At 37.3% G+C, this 19,723-nt stretch overlaps 1 protein-coding gene across 1 annotated transcript in view; it reads right to left on the reverse strand.

The window, feature by feature from the left end:
• mthfd1l (methylenetetrahydrofolate dehydrogenase (NADP+ dependent) 1 like) overlaps positions 1–19,723 on the reverse strand; it is a 116,186-nt gene that overhangs the window by 42,211 nt on the left and 54,252 nt on the right. The window contains exons 21-24 of the mRNA XM_088625393.1: positions 10,616–10,755; positions 9,808–9,849; positions 5,357–5,457; positions 3,266–3,443 (exon numbers count right to left, since the gene is read on the reverse strand). Of these exons, the coding sequence (XP_088481519.1) occupies positions 3,266–3,443; positions 5,357–5,457; positions 9,808–9,849; positions 10,616–10,755 (461 nt within the window). The remainder of the gene's footprint in view (positions 1–3,265; positions 3,444–5,356; positions 5,458–9,807; positions 9,850–10,615; positions 10,756–19,723) is intronic.

The following is a 19,723-nucleotide window of genomic DNA, read 5'->3' on the forward strand; positions in this document are numbered from 1 at the left end:
TGTCAACCCATGCATGTTCATTTTTTAAAGGTTTTGCATATCCTTATTTACCAATATATTAAGAGAAAATGCTTTCACTTTTTAGATGGATATAAAAAATAAATTGAAAATAAGATAATACAACACTAACTTAATACCCACTATTAAGAAACTTATTAAAGACTTTGGCAAAACATTTGCTGTAGTTTTGTCAGTGACACAAAGTTTGTATGTTAGCATTTGGTTTCATGGCTGCATCTTAAAGTTTTGGAAAGGGTTTATAGAATAGTCACTGGATTTCAATAGGTCTAGGAGCTAAATTTGGTAATTAAATACTGGTATGTTTAAAATAATTTTTACAGTGTTTATATACATAATTATCTACAAATCAATTTTCAATAAATGCTTACTTCAACAAAGTGTTGCCGGTAAAGCTAGCCTGGCAGACAATGGGCTTGAGGCAGATGTGTTTATACACTATATGTATCCATTTATTAAATTCAACTCCCTCGCATACATGCAACTGGCTTTCAGCCCATGCCGTGACATATGAAATACACATTCAGCCACGAGGCTTCTAGATACATTTACAGAACCAGCAGGAATTCATCCTCTTGCTAGCAAGACTAATATTAGTCCCCTGGTACTGCTAATGATAAGCAGAACATTTGGCACTTATACGCATGTTTCAAAACCAAGGTCAGTACACATAAGTCATCTAACATGTACTTTCATGTGAATTAAGATGGCTGTTAACTACAAAAGTATACTGGACTCCTTATGGATGCTTTGAATGTTTTAAAAGGGTTTTATTGCAATATGTACTGTACTGGAACAACACGGTGGTGCAGTGTTTAGGTTTCCTACCTCACAGCACTGGGAACCTGGGTTCAATTCTGGACCTGGAGTGCTATTTGTGTGGAGTTTGCATGTTCTCCAGTTTCCTCCCACAGAATGAAGACATACTGGTCAATTAATTGGCTTCTTACCTGTGAAAGTTTGTGTGCCCTGTGATGTCCTGTCAAGGGCGTACCCTGCTTTGTACCAGTTGCTAGCTGGGATAGGTTTGGAGTCTCTATAAAGGTTTTATAGAGAGATAATGCCCTCGCTGTTCTTTCACACTACCATACATGCTAGACCCAGTGCATTCCATAAACATAAAGGAGTTGAGCTGTTTGGCACCAGTATCACCCTAGGACATTCTTCACATCTCCCAATGAACATACCCTGAATAGTTCAGTGTTCTGATAATGCCAGCTCCTGTGCCTGGGAAGCATTTGTTCCCCAACTGCAAGATGCCATTACATGTTTTTTTTATAGGCTGTTTATGAGCTCCCAAGACAGATCAAATGCCAACACACTCTAGTCCCCAGGCCACAGAAGCAGTCCTGTGATTAAAGAGCTACTAACAGGTTAGTTAAAGGAGAAGCTCACTGCACTCTACTTGAAGTGTCTGTTAAATGTTATGTTGAAACCACACAGCAGACGCACATGAGAGTTTGATTTACTGTAGACTTTCTGGATGCCTGTAGCTTTTCTGACAGCTATATCTATGGCATTGAAAGTTCTCTGTGTATGGGACCAAGGAATAACAGCTCAAAAAAATAAAAAAATGGAAAAAATCCACCTACACCACTACATTGTATTGTATGAAATCATTTAAAACACCATCAACAGTTCACTTATTGAAGGATCTTCTTCTTGTGAATCATTTGTTTCAGTCCTGCTTTTTCAGTCAGAAGAGGTTTCTGAACTACATACCTCAATTTGTGTACTTTTAAGCTCTGACAACATTTATGATGCAAACCATTAGTGTGACTCAACATAGTGCAACAGAATACAACTGTACAAGACAAAATTACAGGGCAAAATAGACTACCTCTTTGTCAGTTTGATAAGTCATTAGCAACTTCCTGAAATGAAAGAGCTGGAAGTCTGCGCTGGTCACCCACTTATTGAGCTGCTGACAACAAGAAACAGACTACTGTCAATTCTATTCATACTGTATCTCTCGTGTAATACTGTTGTGTTCAATACTGACACACAGGACAGAAATACTAGGTCCTAAATACCTTCATGTCCACTCAAGCTTTGATATGAAAAATATAAATAAAAATGATAATATACAGTAGGATCTTGATTGGGCTTCATGTTTTTTCAATTATTTTTACATCTTAATGTAGAGGTATTGAGGCTCATTTTGCCAGTCAGTGCAGGTTTCAAAGTGTTAATCCCACTGTTATCATACATGTAGTTCTTAGATATGGTTATATATTTAAAATATTAGAATTTGACAACAAAATGAATATATGTAAAAAGCAGCTGTAATTCTTGGGGAAAAGTTGACACAGTATGTTTTTTCATAATTTATCCAAAGATTACGGGTATTGTTCACTGATGCTAAACAAACAACACAAAAAAAAAAAATATATGTTTTAAAAAAAGAGATCTCTATGAATTCTAAGAAGTAAAGATTTAAAAAAATGCATCTGCTCTTCATAGCACACACAATAAGAAGAAATGAGGTGTCATTTATATCTGCACAGGCTTGCAAATTTAATTCAGATAATTAAGGAGAGATTACATCACACTGAAAAGTAGAAAATGGAAAACACAGTTTCAGCTGTGGAGTCTTCTTTAGGTGAGGCTCCACTAATGTATTGGTATCATGCACTTTTTCAGAGGACAAAACTAGGAGTTCCCTTACAGTACAGCCGCAAAAATGGTAAAAGGTCCTCTTTCTTTTAAAGACACACGTGCACCTGCATTGGACATCTGAACAACAGACTGGCATGGAAGATGCAAGGGCATTATGAATATGAAACAAATTGTATTATAGAATATAGCAGCGTCTTGCTTAGCGCTGAGGATGTGTTCCCAAGGAAGGAGTGCCGGGGAAATTCGCACTAATGGAGGCAATTACAGCCTGGGATTCAGCAGGGGTGCATTCCCAGGAGTGCTATTTCTTACGTAAGAGCAACATATGAGGGCTCCGTGACAGTACCGTCATGCCGTTACCGACATTTATGATTAAAAATGCATTATATACAGGAAAGGGTTTAGTCTGAAATTACAGTCACAGAAGAAATCTAATTTGGCTACGTACCAATACAGTCACCAATTAACTGGAGGTTATGGAACTAATTAAGCTGTGGCTCATCCAAGGGACTTCAGCCTTTATTAATGAGCAGTTACAAATAGTGCTGGCTGTATGGTAAAAATACATGATAGATGTATCAGTGTAGTAATACAGGAAGTATTAAAAACAGCGCCCAGTGTGTCTCACCTCCAGGTCGTAGAGAAACTGGAAGTTGTCCTCCTGATTGGCGGCTCCTTTCACTGCCTCTGCGAGCTCTATGGATCCCCTGCCTCCTCGAGACCAGTGGTGACATGCCACAGCATCAAAAGCTCCAGCATCCTTGGCAATCTGACAGACCATGTCAATCTCCGCTTTAGTGTCAGTCCTGAGCATAAGAAAGTGAAACAGCATGAGGTGTCACACCAGTACAACGCTTTCATGAAACTCTAAAAGTAAGTTGGTAAGAGTCCATAAAGTTCTCTCATTATCATCAGTCAAACGGAATAATCTTTTTTCTTTGAGTGCCCGATAAAACGTTCAGACTTTAACATCTTAGATAAAAGAACAGGTATACACATGTATTGTTGGAACTTCCTGCAGCAGTTATTCTTCTGTGCTCCCCAATCACATTCCTAAGCATAAAATTCAGAATTTTAAGCCACATAATTCACGATCCAGTGATTCAAAGAATCAGAAACCTGCATCTCTTATACTACAGTATATGCTTCTCCTTGTTTAACATCTAGGGCTACAAAAACTCTTCAATAATACTCCTCACCACCATGCGTTCACAGTGGTTCTGTAACAGGAGATGCCATTTCTCATTCTAAGCTTGTTTTACTGTGCTTTTCCTTGTGTGCTGTTAAAAAAGAAACACTTGGCTCGAAAGTGACTGATCTTCATTTGCTTATCTGGGAATGTAAACATCAAAATATAGCAAAGCCTCTTTTTCCTGCCCTTTTAAATTAATAAAGAACAGAAGACACAGAAAATGAAAATTCAAAAGATCTTTTCATTCCAGCAATGCAGTAAGTATTTATCCATAAAATAGTTTTTGGTCACTAGAAACAAATTCTCTATAGGGCAGCCTCACAATTTTATTATCTGCCATCTGGAAAAGCAAATTCTAAAGACATGGGCATGACTGCCTGTAGTTCTCAAGGCAGTTTCCAAACCATTGTCTTTATCATTCTTTACAAAACAGATCCACGGTGTCTTCCAAAAATCTTCAACCTCCCCTTGAAACAAATATCATTGCAAATACCAGGTCACAAACAGACTTTTTAATCCACTGAAATGTTTTTTCCCCTTGATTCACACAACATATGCAAGAATATGCAACAATTTCAATATTTATGTGTAACACAAATGTACAAAACATGGAAATATTTTGTTCCTGGAAGTATTCAGTCCCCCGAGTTTGTAGAAGCAAAGTATCTGCAGCAATTACAGCTTTGAATCTTCTTGGGTACGTCTATATCAGCTCTGTGGGGACTTGGGTATTCTTTGTTCATTCCTTTTTGTAGATTTGCGTTTCTTTTGTGCATTTCTGTCAAGCTGGATCGGGAGCATCAGTGAATTGCAATCTTTAATTAGGATTAAAGGTCTAGGTTTTTTGCTGGTCTTTGGACAGGCAGGAAACCTGAGAAAACTCATGCGAACACGGGGATGACACACAAAGTCCACACAGATAGCACCCCAGGTCCAGAGCTGAACCAAGGGCCCCAGTGCTGCGAGGCAGCAATGCGAACCACCACATTGGGATGACACCCTCTTTGGAAATCATGTCAAGCAATTGAACCCATAAGGACATGAGATGCATCAGGGCTCAATTTGGAGTGTCGCTGCAAAAAGGCTGAATACTCAAAGACATTTCAGTGTTTTTGTTTAAATTGCATGTAAGCCCCTGGAAATATTTCTTCCCCTCCACTTTGCCATTATAAAGTAATTTGTAGAACAGTGACAAAACAGCCCATAGACATTAATATATATTTGAGCAAAAAAAACATTGATCCAAGGGGGAGTGATTACCTTCTCAACACACTGTATCTCCCAAGAAGAAAGTGGCATCCCTCTATGAGGATCAGTAACGACACTCTGTTACTTATGAAGCATAATTCATAATTCAAGTCCTTAGCATAGAGGAGCTCCAGCATATTCTTGCCAATAAATCATATGTAGTCACATGGTTCTAGTTTTTAAGTGTAACCATTCCAACCTGTGTCTAACCATTCCATTTCTGTGTCAAATGGGGATTTCATGAACATTATTCAGAGATTAGATTTAAGAAGTACTTACTTGAACACATTTAGTGCTACAACAACAGGCACTCCAAACAGGTAAGCAATCTGGATTTGTTTCTTTAAATTGCTGCAGCCATCTTCCACCAATTTGAGGTTCTGTAAGCAAAACGCACACAAGAAAATGTCAGAAAAAAAGGATCATATTATTTTAAGTTTTATACACTTTGTGGTTTTGGCACAATGTAGATTAGGAGATACTTTATCAGTAAGATGCGTGAGTTAGGCAATATGTTTGGGGAATAACTTGCACAGCTCTGTTAGCATTGTGAGCTTTTATAAAGAAATAGCTGGTAGTCTAATCTCAAATGCAAATACAGGACAACAAGGGTTCAATAGCAGGTGAAATTATATTTGACAATTCATGAAATTATCCTCCTCCTAACTAGAGTGGCAGATCTGCAAAGTGCAATATATTCAGTGGAAAATTAACAATTAAAGATAAAAATACAAATTCTCTTTCATATACTTGTACCAGTTACAAAACTGTATGTATAACTGTACCAAGATAGACAAAAATATACATAAGAAAAGAGAGGCCCAAGTGAAGTGTTCCCAATGTGAATATAACTGCACTCACTGTGAAATCAGGAAAACCTTGACTGGCAGCTGGAGAACAAACTCTTCTCCCAGGAAGAGCTGTGTGCCTTGCTAGGGGCCTTGTCAGCCAAAAGTTTAGGGCAAACTGTGGACTCTGAAGTCAGAGGTCCAGCAGTAAATCACAACTGTGCTATAGGCCTTCTGTATTATCACTAGAAACTCGGTGTGTCAAAATACCAAATACACTCCAGTAAGTATTAATGACAAAAATGCATTTGCAGCAAGGCTTTTAAAAGCTAGTATTTTAAGGCCGATTTCAGAAGAACAAATTAGCAAGAACAGAAGCCTACAAGGTTGTAAACAGAATTCCCATTCCCCTTCCCATCAAAGCCAATGAGCAAACACCGCCATTGTAGCCCTAGAGAGTAAAGTAGCAATAATAACAACAATTCTGCTTGACAAACAATGCAATAACATCTCCACACAAAACAAGACACTGAAACCATGTCTGCGCTTCCAAACACAGCTGAGATTGACCTCGTAAAATAAAAAAAAAAAAACATCGGACCCTTTTCAGAAAGTTGTGAGATTACAAAAATGAAAATAAATGCATGATGAGTAGTACCATCAACAGGACATAAAGTATCCACTATTAATAGCATTTTAACCAAGTAAACAATTATGGCATTTTATTAAGCCTGTCAAATGAACCTAGCGGGACACAAAACAGGCCCAAGATTTTAGATTTTAGATTTTAGATCAAATTAAATATTTAAGGAACAGCAAAGAGAAAGAGAAGAGGTTCCAAAATTAGAATTTGCCTTTACTGGAGGGATTTGGAGTCCCAGTTCCTGGTGCTCTCCAGCTTGCTACCCTTCATTGGGCAAGTTGCTGGGTTGACAGAATTCTGCAATGTGCTACACAGCGTGTTCATCACCCAGCACTGCCACCACTGTGCTCAGCCAGGGAACACAGGTGCCACCTTGAGACATAGCCAAAGCACTGCAACTGTTTGTGACAGGTTAAATAGACAATCAAGAGCAAAATCAAGACTGTGCTGTATATCGTATATGGAAAAGTGTTTCCTTATTGTGAGTATTTGTATACAGTTCTATTTAATAATTATCCTTTGTATGTTCAACCTATCAATCAACAGAACATAAACAGTAACTTTAATAAATTGGTGACAAAAAACATTGGAGGGGCATGATGTCTGGAGTACCGTATATAACAGATCACTAATTCAGAGGTCAATTATAACAGTGCAATAGAATGGAATCGGGGATATATGTGTAAAGGGAATAATGCATTCCATGAGAGAATTCCTCACACAGAGCGGGAAAACCCAATAAGACTACAGGCAGTAGGAAATGACCTCTTTCTAAAGCCCTAGAGAAAATGTCAGTATTAATCTAATATATATAATCAATCAAGGAATTAATCAATGTTTAATTGTCTGAATTTCAATCAATCAAGAAAAAACAGATGCAAGAGAATCGTTAGGAAACTAAGACCATTATATGGAATGATACTGAAGTACTGTATATTTTGAAACTGTACAAATAGAATCCAAAACAAATGTTTAAAATTTCAGGAAAGTAGAGTATAAAAAATGAGATAAAGCTAAAGAGAATTAGAATGGTCTAAGACTGGCAAAAACATTGTGCCTTGAAGTACAACACAAATTAATGAAACAGGTATGGAATTCAAAGTCAAGAAAGCTGTGGTTCAAATGGTTAAATAAAACAAATTAAAACAATACGGGGGGGGGTCTCAACATCTGCAAATTTCACTTATTTACAGTTCAGTCTGGCCAAATGGATCTTGGATGGAAGAAGAGCAGAGTGGGATGAAACCAAGCCAAATGATGTTAAAAGCAACTTTCAAATTATCTGCGCAACAGACTAGGACCTAGCTACTGAGTAAGCCTCTTTCTGCCCCCTGCCCAAGTATCCTCTACACAGCACCCGTATCTCAACACAGTTTGGTTTTGTAGCGAACGCTCCAGGTTCTGTGTCCGCTGCGCGATGTTACAGGCTCACTGACAGTATGCCTTATTCTTTACAGTGTGCTAAGCACAGAGTGAAAGGGAGAAAATTTGAAGTGGGACTCATGTCGCTTGAGTATAGCTGATTACTATACGTTTCTAATTACTGCTGTTTCTTTCAGATGAACAGTGTGATTTTCATTAACCTAAAGGCAACTGCAGGCAACAGGTGTTCATGGAAATGCAAGAACGTGGATTGGATTGAACTATTTTGTGATCACTGCTCTACCTGAATTACATTAATGATCTAGATTCTGGTATTGTTAGCAAACCAGTCAAGGCTGCAGGTGTTACCAGAACAAAATGATAGAACAAAATGATAGAAGCCCAAAATCCAAAAGACTTTGACAGGACTGGGCAAACGCCTGACAGATGTATTTAATGTGCAGGGTGCAGGGTGCAGGGCAAGTGCAGGGTGTTGCAAGCAGTTCAAAAAGGCAAACTATAAAGATGCTGTATAATTGTAAACATCAAGTTTATAGAAGCTACTTTATGTTGACATTTTCATTTTCTACACAATGTAAGCAAGTAATAGAAATGCAAACAATGATGGGACAAAGATAATGCGTAGAATGCATTTCAAATGGTGCAACACACTAGTAAGAGCTCATTTAGAATAATATTCGCTATTCTGGTCACCATGAAAGAAAAAGATTTAGCTGCACTGGAATCGGTCCAGAGGAATGACACTAGAACATTCTTAGCTGTGAACAGAGAAAACTATGAAGGGACCACATTCAAATATTCAAAATCCTCAAAAGTATTGACAAAGATGACTGCCTCACAAGTGGAAACTGTCAGGGAAGTTTGTTTTTAAACAGAGCAGGAGACATATTTTACAAAAAAGATTGTGAAAGCCTGGAACACAGCCATTCTTCTTGAAGCCAATACCCTGACTTCCTTAAAAAATTGTTGGATGGGATCCTAGGATCAAATAGCTATGAAAAAACAAATAAGTTACTTCTCATTAGCTGAAATAAGTTACAACTACTCATACTGTAACACAAAATATTTTTTTAAACCACCTTCTCTCTCAAATACATGTAGTTCTGGTAACTATGAAGCCAAAAGGGACCCACTTAGGGACACATATTGTACAGGTTTTCTAAACCTGTTTAAAATGTACTAACATATTTTACATGGGTGTTTTCAAGCATAATTGGACATCAAAGCTGTTTTTTCCTACAAGCAGATTTTAGTATGTCCACAAACTCTGCAATGTGCACGATGAGTCAGAATGTGTCACTACAAGTATCTTTCTTTCTTATAGTAGAGGAAGGCATTTTCTCAGTGGCTCTGAAGGCTACACTCCTCCACATAGGTTACAATATATTATTGGTGTATGATTGATTCTGGCTTCACATAAAATTTCCCCAATTTGACTCAGCTTACTACATCATAGTACTGTAGTCCCTTTTAATTTTGGCTGAAGATATAAAGTCAGAAAAATCATACCGGAAATCCCACAAATTAATTCTGTTGTAGAACACAGTAGCTTGTCATTCTCAATTATATGCTAACATCAGGGTTAAAGTAAAAAAAAAGTATACATTTCTCCTAAGAACAAAACCAGGGATTTTATTTTAAACAACTTAATCTGTAACTATATAATTACATTATCCAATCCAATTACAATTTTAAACAACTGCAAGGAAATACAAGTGCCCACAATGTCCCTCCCAGAAGACGCAATGTAAAAGAAAGTGCCACTCCTTGTCACATTATAGTGCGAAAAGGACAGGGAAAAGAGGCCAGGCTATTTACACTATTTAAAACATTTAGAAATAAATCTACCTGGGTTCTCGGGGCATTATAAGTCATTTTAAGAAGCAGCTACCTTTATATTCCCTTTGTCATCTTACCTCTTCTGTGTATTCCTTAGGTAAAGGTGTCCCTGCAGTGACCTGCAAGCACATTTCCCAGTAAGTATTTAGAAACAGGCATCATATACAGTAGATTGAGCATGACCACTTAGCACGTTGTGAACAGCATGTTCAACCAGTGTGCACGGCCACATAGTCTTGATTTTCAAATAACCTGAAGACAAGTGATTTTGTGTGAGATGCTTCTCACTGCAAGTGTTATTTGAAAGGAGTTATGTCATATACTGTATACTGTATGCCTATACTTTTATTCAACAGAATTTTTAATTGAGCAATTTAGTGTTTGAAAATACTAAAGCAGACGTTCTATGCATCTCAATTTACATCCTCATATTAATTTATGATTAGCCTTTGAGGATTTTTAGAAACTTAACGAATTTGAAATTATTTTTCTCAAGAAAAGCATTTACAAATGACTACCTTGATGAATACAGCTAAAATATAACCAGTAACAATTATAATTATAAAACAACTGTTAATACAACATTTATATTCAAATTACGATTTTTAAAAACACTACTTATTCACAATAGATGTTATATTTGAAACGTTAAATATTCATTGTATGGAACCCAATTAACAGTGGTCTTGGCAACATCAGGGAAACAGGTAAGTAAGAACATTCTTTTCTAATTAAATTTTACTTATCTAATATAATATTCCTGCCACCATAATCAAGTAATAAAAAGATCTGAATTGTCCTTTTGAGTATGTGAATGTCGGTACTTAATGAGGAAATAAAACAAAAATCTCAAATGTTAAAGTCAAATGAAACCAAAAGACTTACATTGGGTCCACCTCCATGCATCTTTAAAGCTCTCACTGTGGCAACCAAAACGACCACATTTGGACGCAGGCCAGATGTCCGACATTTTATGTTGAAGAACTTTTCCATCCCAATGTCGGCACCAAAGCCAGCTTCAGTCACTGGAAGTAAGACGGAAAGGATTTGCAAGTTCATTAAGATAGTCTGCCAGTCTAGACATAAATGAATTGCAACAGTTTCTATCAATTATTGAAATCCACTAGTTATCCTAGGGTGGAAAAATATAAGCAATAAACTGGAGTTGCAATGTACAGATTGTTTAACTCAACCAGCTGTCTTAAATATTGTGCATCATGGATCAATGTAATATTGTATGCAGCTGTTAGAAACTTTGAATCACTGTCAATTCCCTTTGACAATGACTAGCGTCTGTGCCATAGACTGTTGTCCAGTTTTTGTAATACAGCTGTTTGAATAAAATAACTTAGTAAGGGCCCTGTATACAGTAATTACAAGGAACATATTTTATCATGAAATAGGCTTTTTTGCAGATACCACATGGTACTGTAGCACTAAGAAGAGATGCCAGTTTTACAATGTATTACTTTGCATTTAGTACTCTTAACCATACAATAACAAATCAAGTAAGAGATGTAGACAAAACACTGCAGCACCACTAACCTTTTTTAATATTGTTTGGATAAAATAATAAATACAAATTACTTTAGCAAATCATGCTAAGGTCAGAAAATGTTTGCATTTAGAGCTATTTAGGAATCCCTATTCTTAATCAGTGTTGCACATTTTAAAATAAAGTATTCCATAAAACTACATGCTGAAAACAACTGCCCAAACTGTTTGGTATTTTGTTATCGTGGGAAATGGATACTGAATTCGTACGTAGAGGTTAATTTAACAAATTCCTCTACAATCGACCATAAACCAAGTCCAAGTATGCTTTCTGAAAATAAGGGAAAGAAGAAAAAATGACTGGAACTGCACATTCCAATTCTGATGGAAAGTGGTCTAAACGTCACTCAGACTGCTACCATACTTTCAGTGCAACTGTGTGCCCGACATGAATTTAATAAAATAAGTAAAAAGGACAAACATTTCTGGGGGATTGATCTTTCTTTTACACAAATTAAATGGTAAGGTAAATTTTGTAAGCCCCAAAAAGTTTATCAACATTCTTGCATATTTTAGAATTAAATCTTCATGAAAGTCTTAATAAACGTTTCAAGAGAATCTGACTAAATGTATACGATTACACAATACAAAAACATAACATTTTTTGATTATTTAGTAAAATGAACCAACAGTAAATATCCCTGTGTGAATAAGCATGTGAAGCCTCGGACTAAGATTTAGTGACACCACGTTGTGCAGCAGTGATTTCAGCTAGACGTTCCCTGTAACTGTCCATCAGTCTCACAAACCAGTTGTAGGAATTTTGGCTCCTTTTGTCTTCTCACAGATCCGCCTCAAGTCAGTGACATCGAGGAATTCCTTGCTTGAACAGCTCACTTCAGGTTCTGCCATGACATTTCAAACAGGTTTTGCTCCAGGCTTTGACTTGGCCAATTCAAAATGCAAAATTTCTAAAGCCCATTCTTTTGTAGATGTGCTTGCATGTTCAGGATCATTGGTGCAAGACCCCACTTTTGGCTCGGCTTCACCCGACAAATGGATGGCCTCACATTCTTCTCCAGAATTGCAGAGTCGAATGCCAAATTCATGCTTCCATTAATAATGGCATGCTGTCTGGGTCCAGAAGCAGCAAAGCAGCCCCAAACCATACTCCCTCTACCAAGCTTGACAACCGCAATCAGGTTCTGCCAATGGAAGTCACTGTTTGGTTTTTGCCATACAAAACATTTAGCAGTCTGTTTAACAAATTCAGCTTTTGACATGTCTGTTCAGAGATCAATCTCCCAGTAGTCTTGGTGCAATGGTCCAGGTGCTCTTTAACAGCCTAGAGAAGGGGAGCAACGTTCTTTTTAGACAATAATGTTTTATTCCTGGCTATCCTTCATTGAAAACCACTCTAAAGGCCTATTTTAGCCACAGCAAGAGGTCTGGTAGATCCTTTGTCTACGGTTCTTTCCACCTTCCTGGATGATTATCAGGGTTGCTTTTTGCTGGGTAGAGTTACCTTGGCCTTAAATACTTCTCATTTTCAGTCTATTTGACAGTTTATGGATGGAGCCCCAAACGTATTTAAAAGGGTTTGAAACCCACTCCAGATTGATGGGCATCAACTACTTTTTCTGAGATGCTCTAAAATCGGATTTTTGATGATGGCACGATTTGCCTTTCCACAAATCAACTTCACTATGGTGAGGATCAAAATCGCACGTTTCTGACCATTATATAGGACAGGGCTACCCAAACGTTTAATTGTGCTAAGTAAACTAGGATTTTGCTTTTTTCATATAGACAGATTCTTCATTTTTATTCTACCTCATACATTATTACATGTCAAAAAACGTCAAATTGGTAAATCTAAACGCTTTAGTTAATTGAAAAAGGACTCTTTTCAATTAAAGAAGAGGTACAGTATCTTAAAAATATAGACTGAGGCAGCCCCTTCTATTAGTTCCTAGAAAGGAACGTGCAATACACCACCACCATTAACAAGAGAACAGCCTGAGCCCACTGCCTCCGTTTTGACACCTTAACATATTGTGCACTCAGTCATCTAAATGTACTGTTCCAGCCACCGTCACAGACTGCCAAGGCAAACAAAAATGCACATCCCAGCTGGGAAGGCATGCACTGCACTCCATTGCTTTCCATTTCAGAAAGCCCTCCCAGAACTCAAATAAACATCTACTGACTTGCACAGTAAGCCTGTCTAAAAGCAGTGGCAAAAACTTTGCATTTTCCTTGGAAGGCCATATGTGAAGAACTGCTTATATGATGGTCAAACGTATTCTTTTATAGCAGCATTACATCCATTCAAAGAAATGGACACAAGAATCTCATCAAGATGTGTCATTAGATGGCACCATGTCAGCTTTTACTACAGGACATGGGAGTTTAGTTCAAACTCCTAGACTCTTATAAAATGCCTGCTTTTTTTCTGGTCTGCAGGCTCCTATAATTTATGTTCCAGTTTTGTCTCTTAATACTGCTGCGTAAGATCACAGTGACCTAAACAAGAAAGACACTTGGACTGCTTGATTTCAGTTTTCTGCTTTAACAACATTCTGGTAGAAAACGAGAAATTTAAATATATAATCCCCTCCCAAAATGCTTTGATGTCATGAATGTGCACACCACCAGTTGGAAAATTAATGGATAGAGAGTTAAGAGATGAAAATCTTCAACTTCTACATCTCTGTACTGTGCTGTATGATCCACACACATTCTGTGGTCACACACAGAATTAAGGTATAAATTTCTGATATCAACTGCCAAAACAAAATACAAAACAGTTTTGGCAGTTGATTCCAGACATTGATACCATCATTGTTAATTGAAGAAAAACAGTTTTACTTATATGCAATATAGCACAGCTGCAGATGTAAGCACAGACATCTTACTTCTGCAGGCCATAGGGCAGTGTGTTCAAGCACCCTAGTATTCTTGATCACATTATTAACACAGGGGTGAATGCAGTTTTCTTTGTAAGTGTTTGTACTGCAGGATTTCATTTCACAATGCTAAATAGCTATTATGTGTTGTGTCTGTCCAAAGTCAACTTATCTGACTATTAGTTTTAATTGTGATTCAATTCATTTGTCTTTAACTTCCTATTAAAATTAAAATTAAATAGACATTGGTAGTAATGGATGTTTGAGCTTAAAAAGGATCTGCGCTGGGCAGCCACTACCAAAGAACTAAGCAGGAGATATTTGGATGTCAGAAATGGATTAATTTAAAATTGGGAAAACCAGCTCTATAAATCAATCTGACACGCATCACTGTCTACACTTAATTAAACCTCTAGCTGTGAAAGCCTAAAACACCTGACTAGTCACTGCAAAGCCTAGGAAAATAAATGAACGTCAGGCAGAAAGTGCATGATAAGTACTGCCAAGAAAACCAAAATGCATTTGCGTACTCCATATTCACAAAGATTGCTTCAGTGGATGTTGATGGAGCACCAAAAGTACAGAAAGGGGTTTATTACCCACCCACATTGATCAGCATCAACTGCTTTTTCGTGAAGATCGTTTCAGTGGACCTTGAAAATGTCATAAATAACTTAGTTAACGATAGGTAAGGCTTTGCTATTTATGATAATTAATGAAGGTAAAGGAGGTAATGGCGGGGGGGGCAGAGAAATGCTTTGATAATGTGAGTACATTTTGAAAATTGGCTCCAATGCCCGTATCTTAAATGTGTTTATTCAACCACAGCAAGCTCACAGCATTGCTATATCTGAGGGTGTGCTATCAATTTTATGTGCCAGGAATGGGCTGTGCATTCTTTGGTGTACAGCTGAGGCTGTCAGTGCCCTCTGGTGTGTACTTTAGTACTGTGGGAACAAACTTTCATTACTCCACAGCGCAGTTTTTACAACAGCTGTCTGAATGAGTCAAATGAGTCAACTGACTTTATGGGGTACAGATATCTAAAACAATATGAATAAGTCAATCAAGAGAGACAAACGGTTGCAGCCTCAGGGTGAAAACCAACATGCAGATCCTGGCTGCGAGCAGAATCTTAAAAAATATCTGGATATATTCCCTCAGACAAAGCCACAGTGAAGCCCAGCTGTAAACTCCAAGCCCTCACTTCACACCCCGACTGACAATTCAATCAGTCCTGCTTCAGTCTGCCATTAGAGTCAGAGGTTACACTGTGCTGGACTTCTGCCAAGGTGGTGAGGGGGTCACAACATTCACCCTTTCATTTAAAAAAAAAATCCTCTTCAGAATGATTTTGAAATTGAAAGCAGTCACGCTATGCCGTTCTCCAAAAATATTTGATTAGCCCGCAGATCCTCAGCTTTGCTCTCCTCCTCAAAAGTTACTATAAATAATCCGAATGGAAAATTATTTTAATTTTAGGGTAAAAGAGGGTAAAAGGCTCCCATGGTAAGAAGCTACATGAAATATTTGTGGTCAGCTTTTCAAAATTAAAAAATGCACAGCAATGTCTGCATATAGAGAAGGCTTGAGGCAGCTTTAAATCTGAGCCCTTGCAGGCAGTATTTGGCAACTTTCAGGAGAGCCTGTGCTGTGGGAAAATGGTTCATAATGTTAATTTATGTCATTTACTATTATGTCTCCCAAAAAGCAAGACTAAAGGTTAAGTACTGAAAAAAAAAAACCAGTGGCACTTATGTTAAATGTTACCTAACAAAGTACATTACTGCTGTACATGGTAATTCCCTAAACATTAGATGGGAGAAATATTTTCAACCCTCTGATAAATTGTATGCTCGTTTCTTCACATTATGAACCAAGTGTCTTCAATGAGAATATTTTAATTACTGCCAATAACATTGGGAGGATCACCAGAGACCAAACTATCCTGCCAGCTTGTTTATAATGGAAATCCTTGCCCTGTTATTTCCAGTTCAAAGAAAACAATTCCTGTAATGTATGTTGTTGAAATTCGAATCTTGTGTGTCAACAGCTCATTCCAAAATTGTAATTTCCTGCGAGATGTGCGAGCCAGGAAAGTTAATCTTTTGAGCAATTAGATAATGACATGGCTAGTTCAAAACTGTAATACCCTAACCTAGTCATTCAAATAACTGTAATTATCACAACACACTGTACAGAGAGATTCAGGATTACAGGAAGAGAATGTTGTAAAACATGACAATATATTTTAAATATCTTACTTGTGCTCAGGGCTGTGTTTGATTAAAAATGCCTGTAAGTCTCTGTAAGTTGTCTGATATCCCAAAACCCCAATGTTCGTGATAAACAGACATCCACAGAATCAGAAGCAATTAGTGTGAAGTCTCAGAAACCAAATTCACAACGTTAAGCTGATTCCAGGAGCAGCTTGAGAATGAGAGGCAGGCGATGTTCACAGACAAGAAGAGATTAAATAAATGGCCTTTGAAAGGCTCATTGACCATAAAAGGACTGAAGACAGTACAGCGGTCCAGGTGGGCCACACACCATTCACCACCCACCACTAACAACAACCTTCTTTTCACATTATACAGGAAAGTGTGAAACATTAATATGGAGCTCAAAAACAACTTTTGGCTCAACAATATACATATACTTTTCATGTACATTTTTTTTTATTTTGGCATGGACTCATCCCCTTTATTTAAAATGTATTCCTATGCAAAAAAAAATATCTTGAATTTACAGGGTTTGGATTTTCACATAGGTTAGCACATCTGCTGCTTAAACGAAGAGCTACTGTATCTGTGTTGGAGAAACACGTACTGTTAGTGAGTAATAGTGTAATATTTGGGGTATAACATTCTGCTAAGAGATTATCATGGGCACGGAACCCCAGGTTTTTGACCTGTAGGAAGCAGCATCTTTCAACCCATCGCTGTAAACTTAAAAGCAGAATTGATCCAAACATTTAAACAATTTGTAACACTTATTCTAACTGTGCCAGGTGGGTAAACTTTGTAAAAATACAGTAGAATAAAACAAATGTCAAATTTGGAATCCATGTTTAAGTACTGAAGTATAACACTATGAGAGCGTATTTACTTTTAACAGCTCTTTGGCAAAATGGTACTGTAGACTTCACAGTTTCACAGTTATTTTACTATAATGTTTTGAGGAATACAAATCGTTAATTTGTGTTTTTTGTGATGCACCTCATTCTCCCAAGGTGTTTACACTCTACCTAGAGGTGCATACATCTCCCCTAGTGTTTCCTTCTTTCACTGCTCTGAGGACAATGGGTACTTCATGGTCTCTATGCAGGAGTGCAATAGTAAAATCCCACCTCTAGGCCTCGACAGAGGAAAGGCTGAGGCTGAAGTCAGCGCCCTGCTAACCGGTTTGACACTGAGACAATCACATATGGGGTCATGTACATTTTTGCAGCTTTAAAAAAAGACACTGCACAGAGCTTTAAAAAAAGAACGGAATAAAGACATCTGACATTAAGGGGAAAAAAGTGAGATGTTTTTAAATACAGCCTGATAATAAACATATTTCCCAAATAGTTAATTTCCAGCAATTAGCAGTGCTTGGCTCAACCTCCTATACTAGTTTATACTGGTTCCATCACCAAGGTCCTTTAACTAATAATATGGATTACTAAGAAGAGCTGAAGATGTTTTCTCACTGTAAATCTGATCTCTGGTTTATTTGAATGTATCAGTTGCAAAACCTAGTGTAGAACCTTAAAGTTCGAATGTCCTATTCGGGCACTTTTACCGGTGAAACATTAAAATGCAGCATAAACAGCACACATAACAAAATTGTCTTAATATCATATACTTCAAAGGGAAGCACAATACTACACAAAGTACATGTTTCTTTCATATAAGTATATTAACTATAAAGTATTTAAATAATACAGATGCTGACAGCAAAAAAAAATATTTAACATGTTCTTTGGTTAAACTACAAATACAGAAGTCTTGCTCATCTGGGTCCAGGGTCCTTACTGGCATTCGGACGATTTATTTTTTGCATATTAAGCCACAGAAAAAATCTTGAAGTGGAACAATGAATTTCAAGAGCACAAGATAGTATGGATGTTATGGATGAAAGATTTATTTCATTATCAAAACCACTTGCAAGATAAGTAACATGATCATCATAACTGGTTTTGTCAGTTTTGTCAATGGGCCTCTAGAGATAGTTTGCGGTGAATTGAAACTAATCAGAGAGGAAGACATGAAAAACTGGAATTCTTCAGTCAAGAATGTGTTTGTCTGAGACAGAAGTAGGTGGAAAAGATGGATACATTATCTCAAGCCACAAAAACACAAAAAAGACAATACTCTTGGCAGGAGGCTGAGAAGCTGTGGGTTGTGACAAAATTGGTGAAATTTGTATTGTAGAATCTAAAACATTAAGACACAAACATTGTGTATATATTGTTCCACTACTACCTAAACCCAATGTGTTTATGTTTTTTGTGTATTTTGACAACAGGGCAGACATAGACAACAGGGCAGCTGGTAGCCGGTAGGAAAACATTCTTTCAGTGTTGCCTGGGATGCATTTTCTAACCTCAAAGTTTATTTTACATTGATCATATTGCAGCACGTTTCCAAATCTACGGCACTATAAAGGAAAAAGCCAGAAACCTTTTTTTTCTAGACAGTTCAGCAGCTTGAGAATTCTTGTAATCTCCAAGCAAAGATTACGGCAGACAGCTCAACAGAAACACACTCACTTGGCTGTGTTTTCTTTGCCCATGAATGTGTTGCAGCCAACTGGTCACATGCTCAGACAGAGACATTCCAGACGGGAGACTAGTAGTAAAGCTATGCATCAAAACCAAAAGTGAACCAAAACAGCCCTGAAGAACTTTAACCATGTTGAAAGTACAGAACTGCAAAGCTCTGAAGGAATGTTAATCAAAGAAACAAAGGCAGATGTTAAATATGTTAGCACACAAAAGATGTGACAAAAGATATTATTGTGGCAGAACTGCATATACACCAGAGGAAATTGTTTATATCCCCATTCACACAACGGTTAACTACTTCACAATTTTTTGTATACGTCATACTGTATTTTACTCAATGTTTATTACCATCAAAAGTTATCATGAGTTGAGAGATATTTACATTTTTCCTAAGGAAAACCACAAGGACACCCCACATCACAGTGAGCAAGGAGGATTAAGCTTCAAGTGAGCTGCACTGAGAAGAAGAGAAACACATTTCTTCTTGGATGGGCTTTGAACGTCATTTCCTCCTTAAACCAAACTATAAATGTTTTCTAGAGCTTAAGAGAACAGAAAGAACAGAGGCTCCACAGATCATCTAACAATTAACACTGAAAAATGGGTTGAATTAACTTGAGTGTTGCGGTGTGAATCCTAGTGCTAGTACTCAAAGAAGCTCTCCAGGAATTGACTGAAGACCCAAATGTAAGAAAAAGACAGAAGAAAAAGAGATCTTTTGAAACATGTCCAGAATTAGAACTGACAGTTTGCTTGAAATCCACTTGCATTTCTCTCTTGGAGCTTTTGTAAAACACATCAGAGAATAATACTTGAGTT

Source organism: Lepisosteus platostomus, chromosome 3, assembly GCF_059453375.1.
Source record: "Lepisosteus platostomus isolate fLepPlt1 chromosome 3, fLepPlt1.hap1, whole genome shotgun sequence".
Taxonomy (NCBI): Eukaryota; Metazoa; Chordata; class Actinopteri; order Semionotiformes; family Lepisosteidae; genus Lepisosteus; species Lepisosteus platostomus.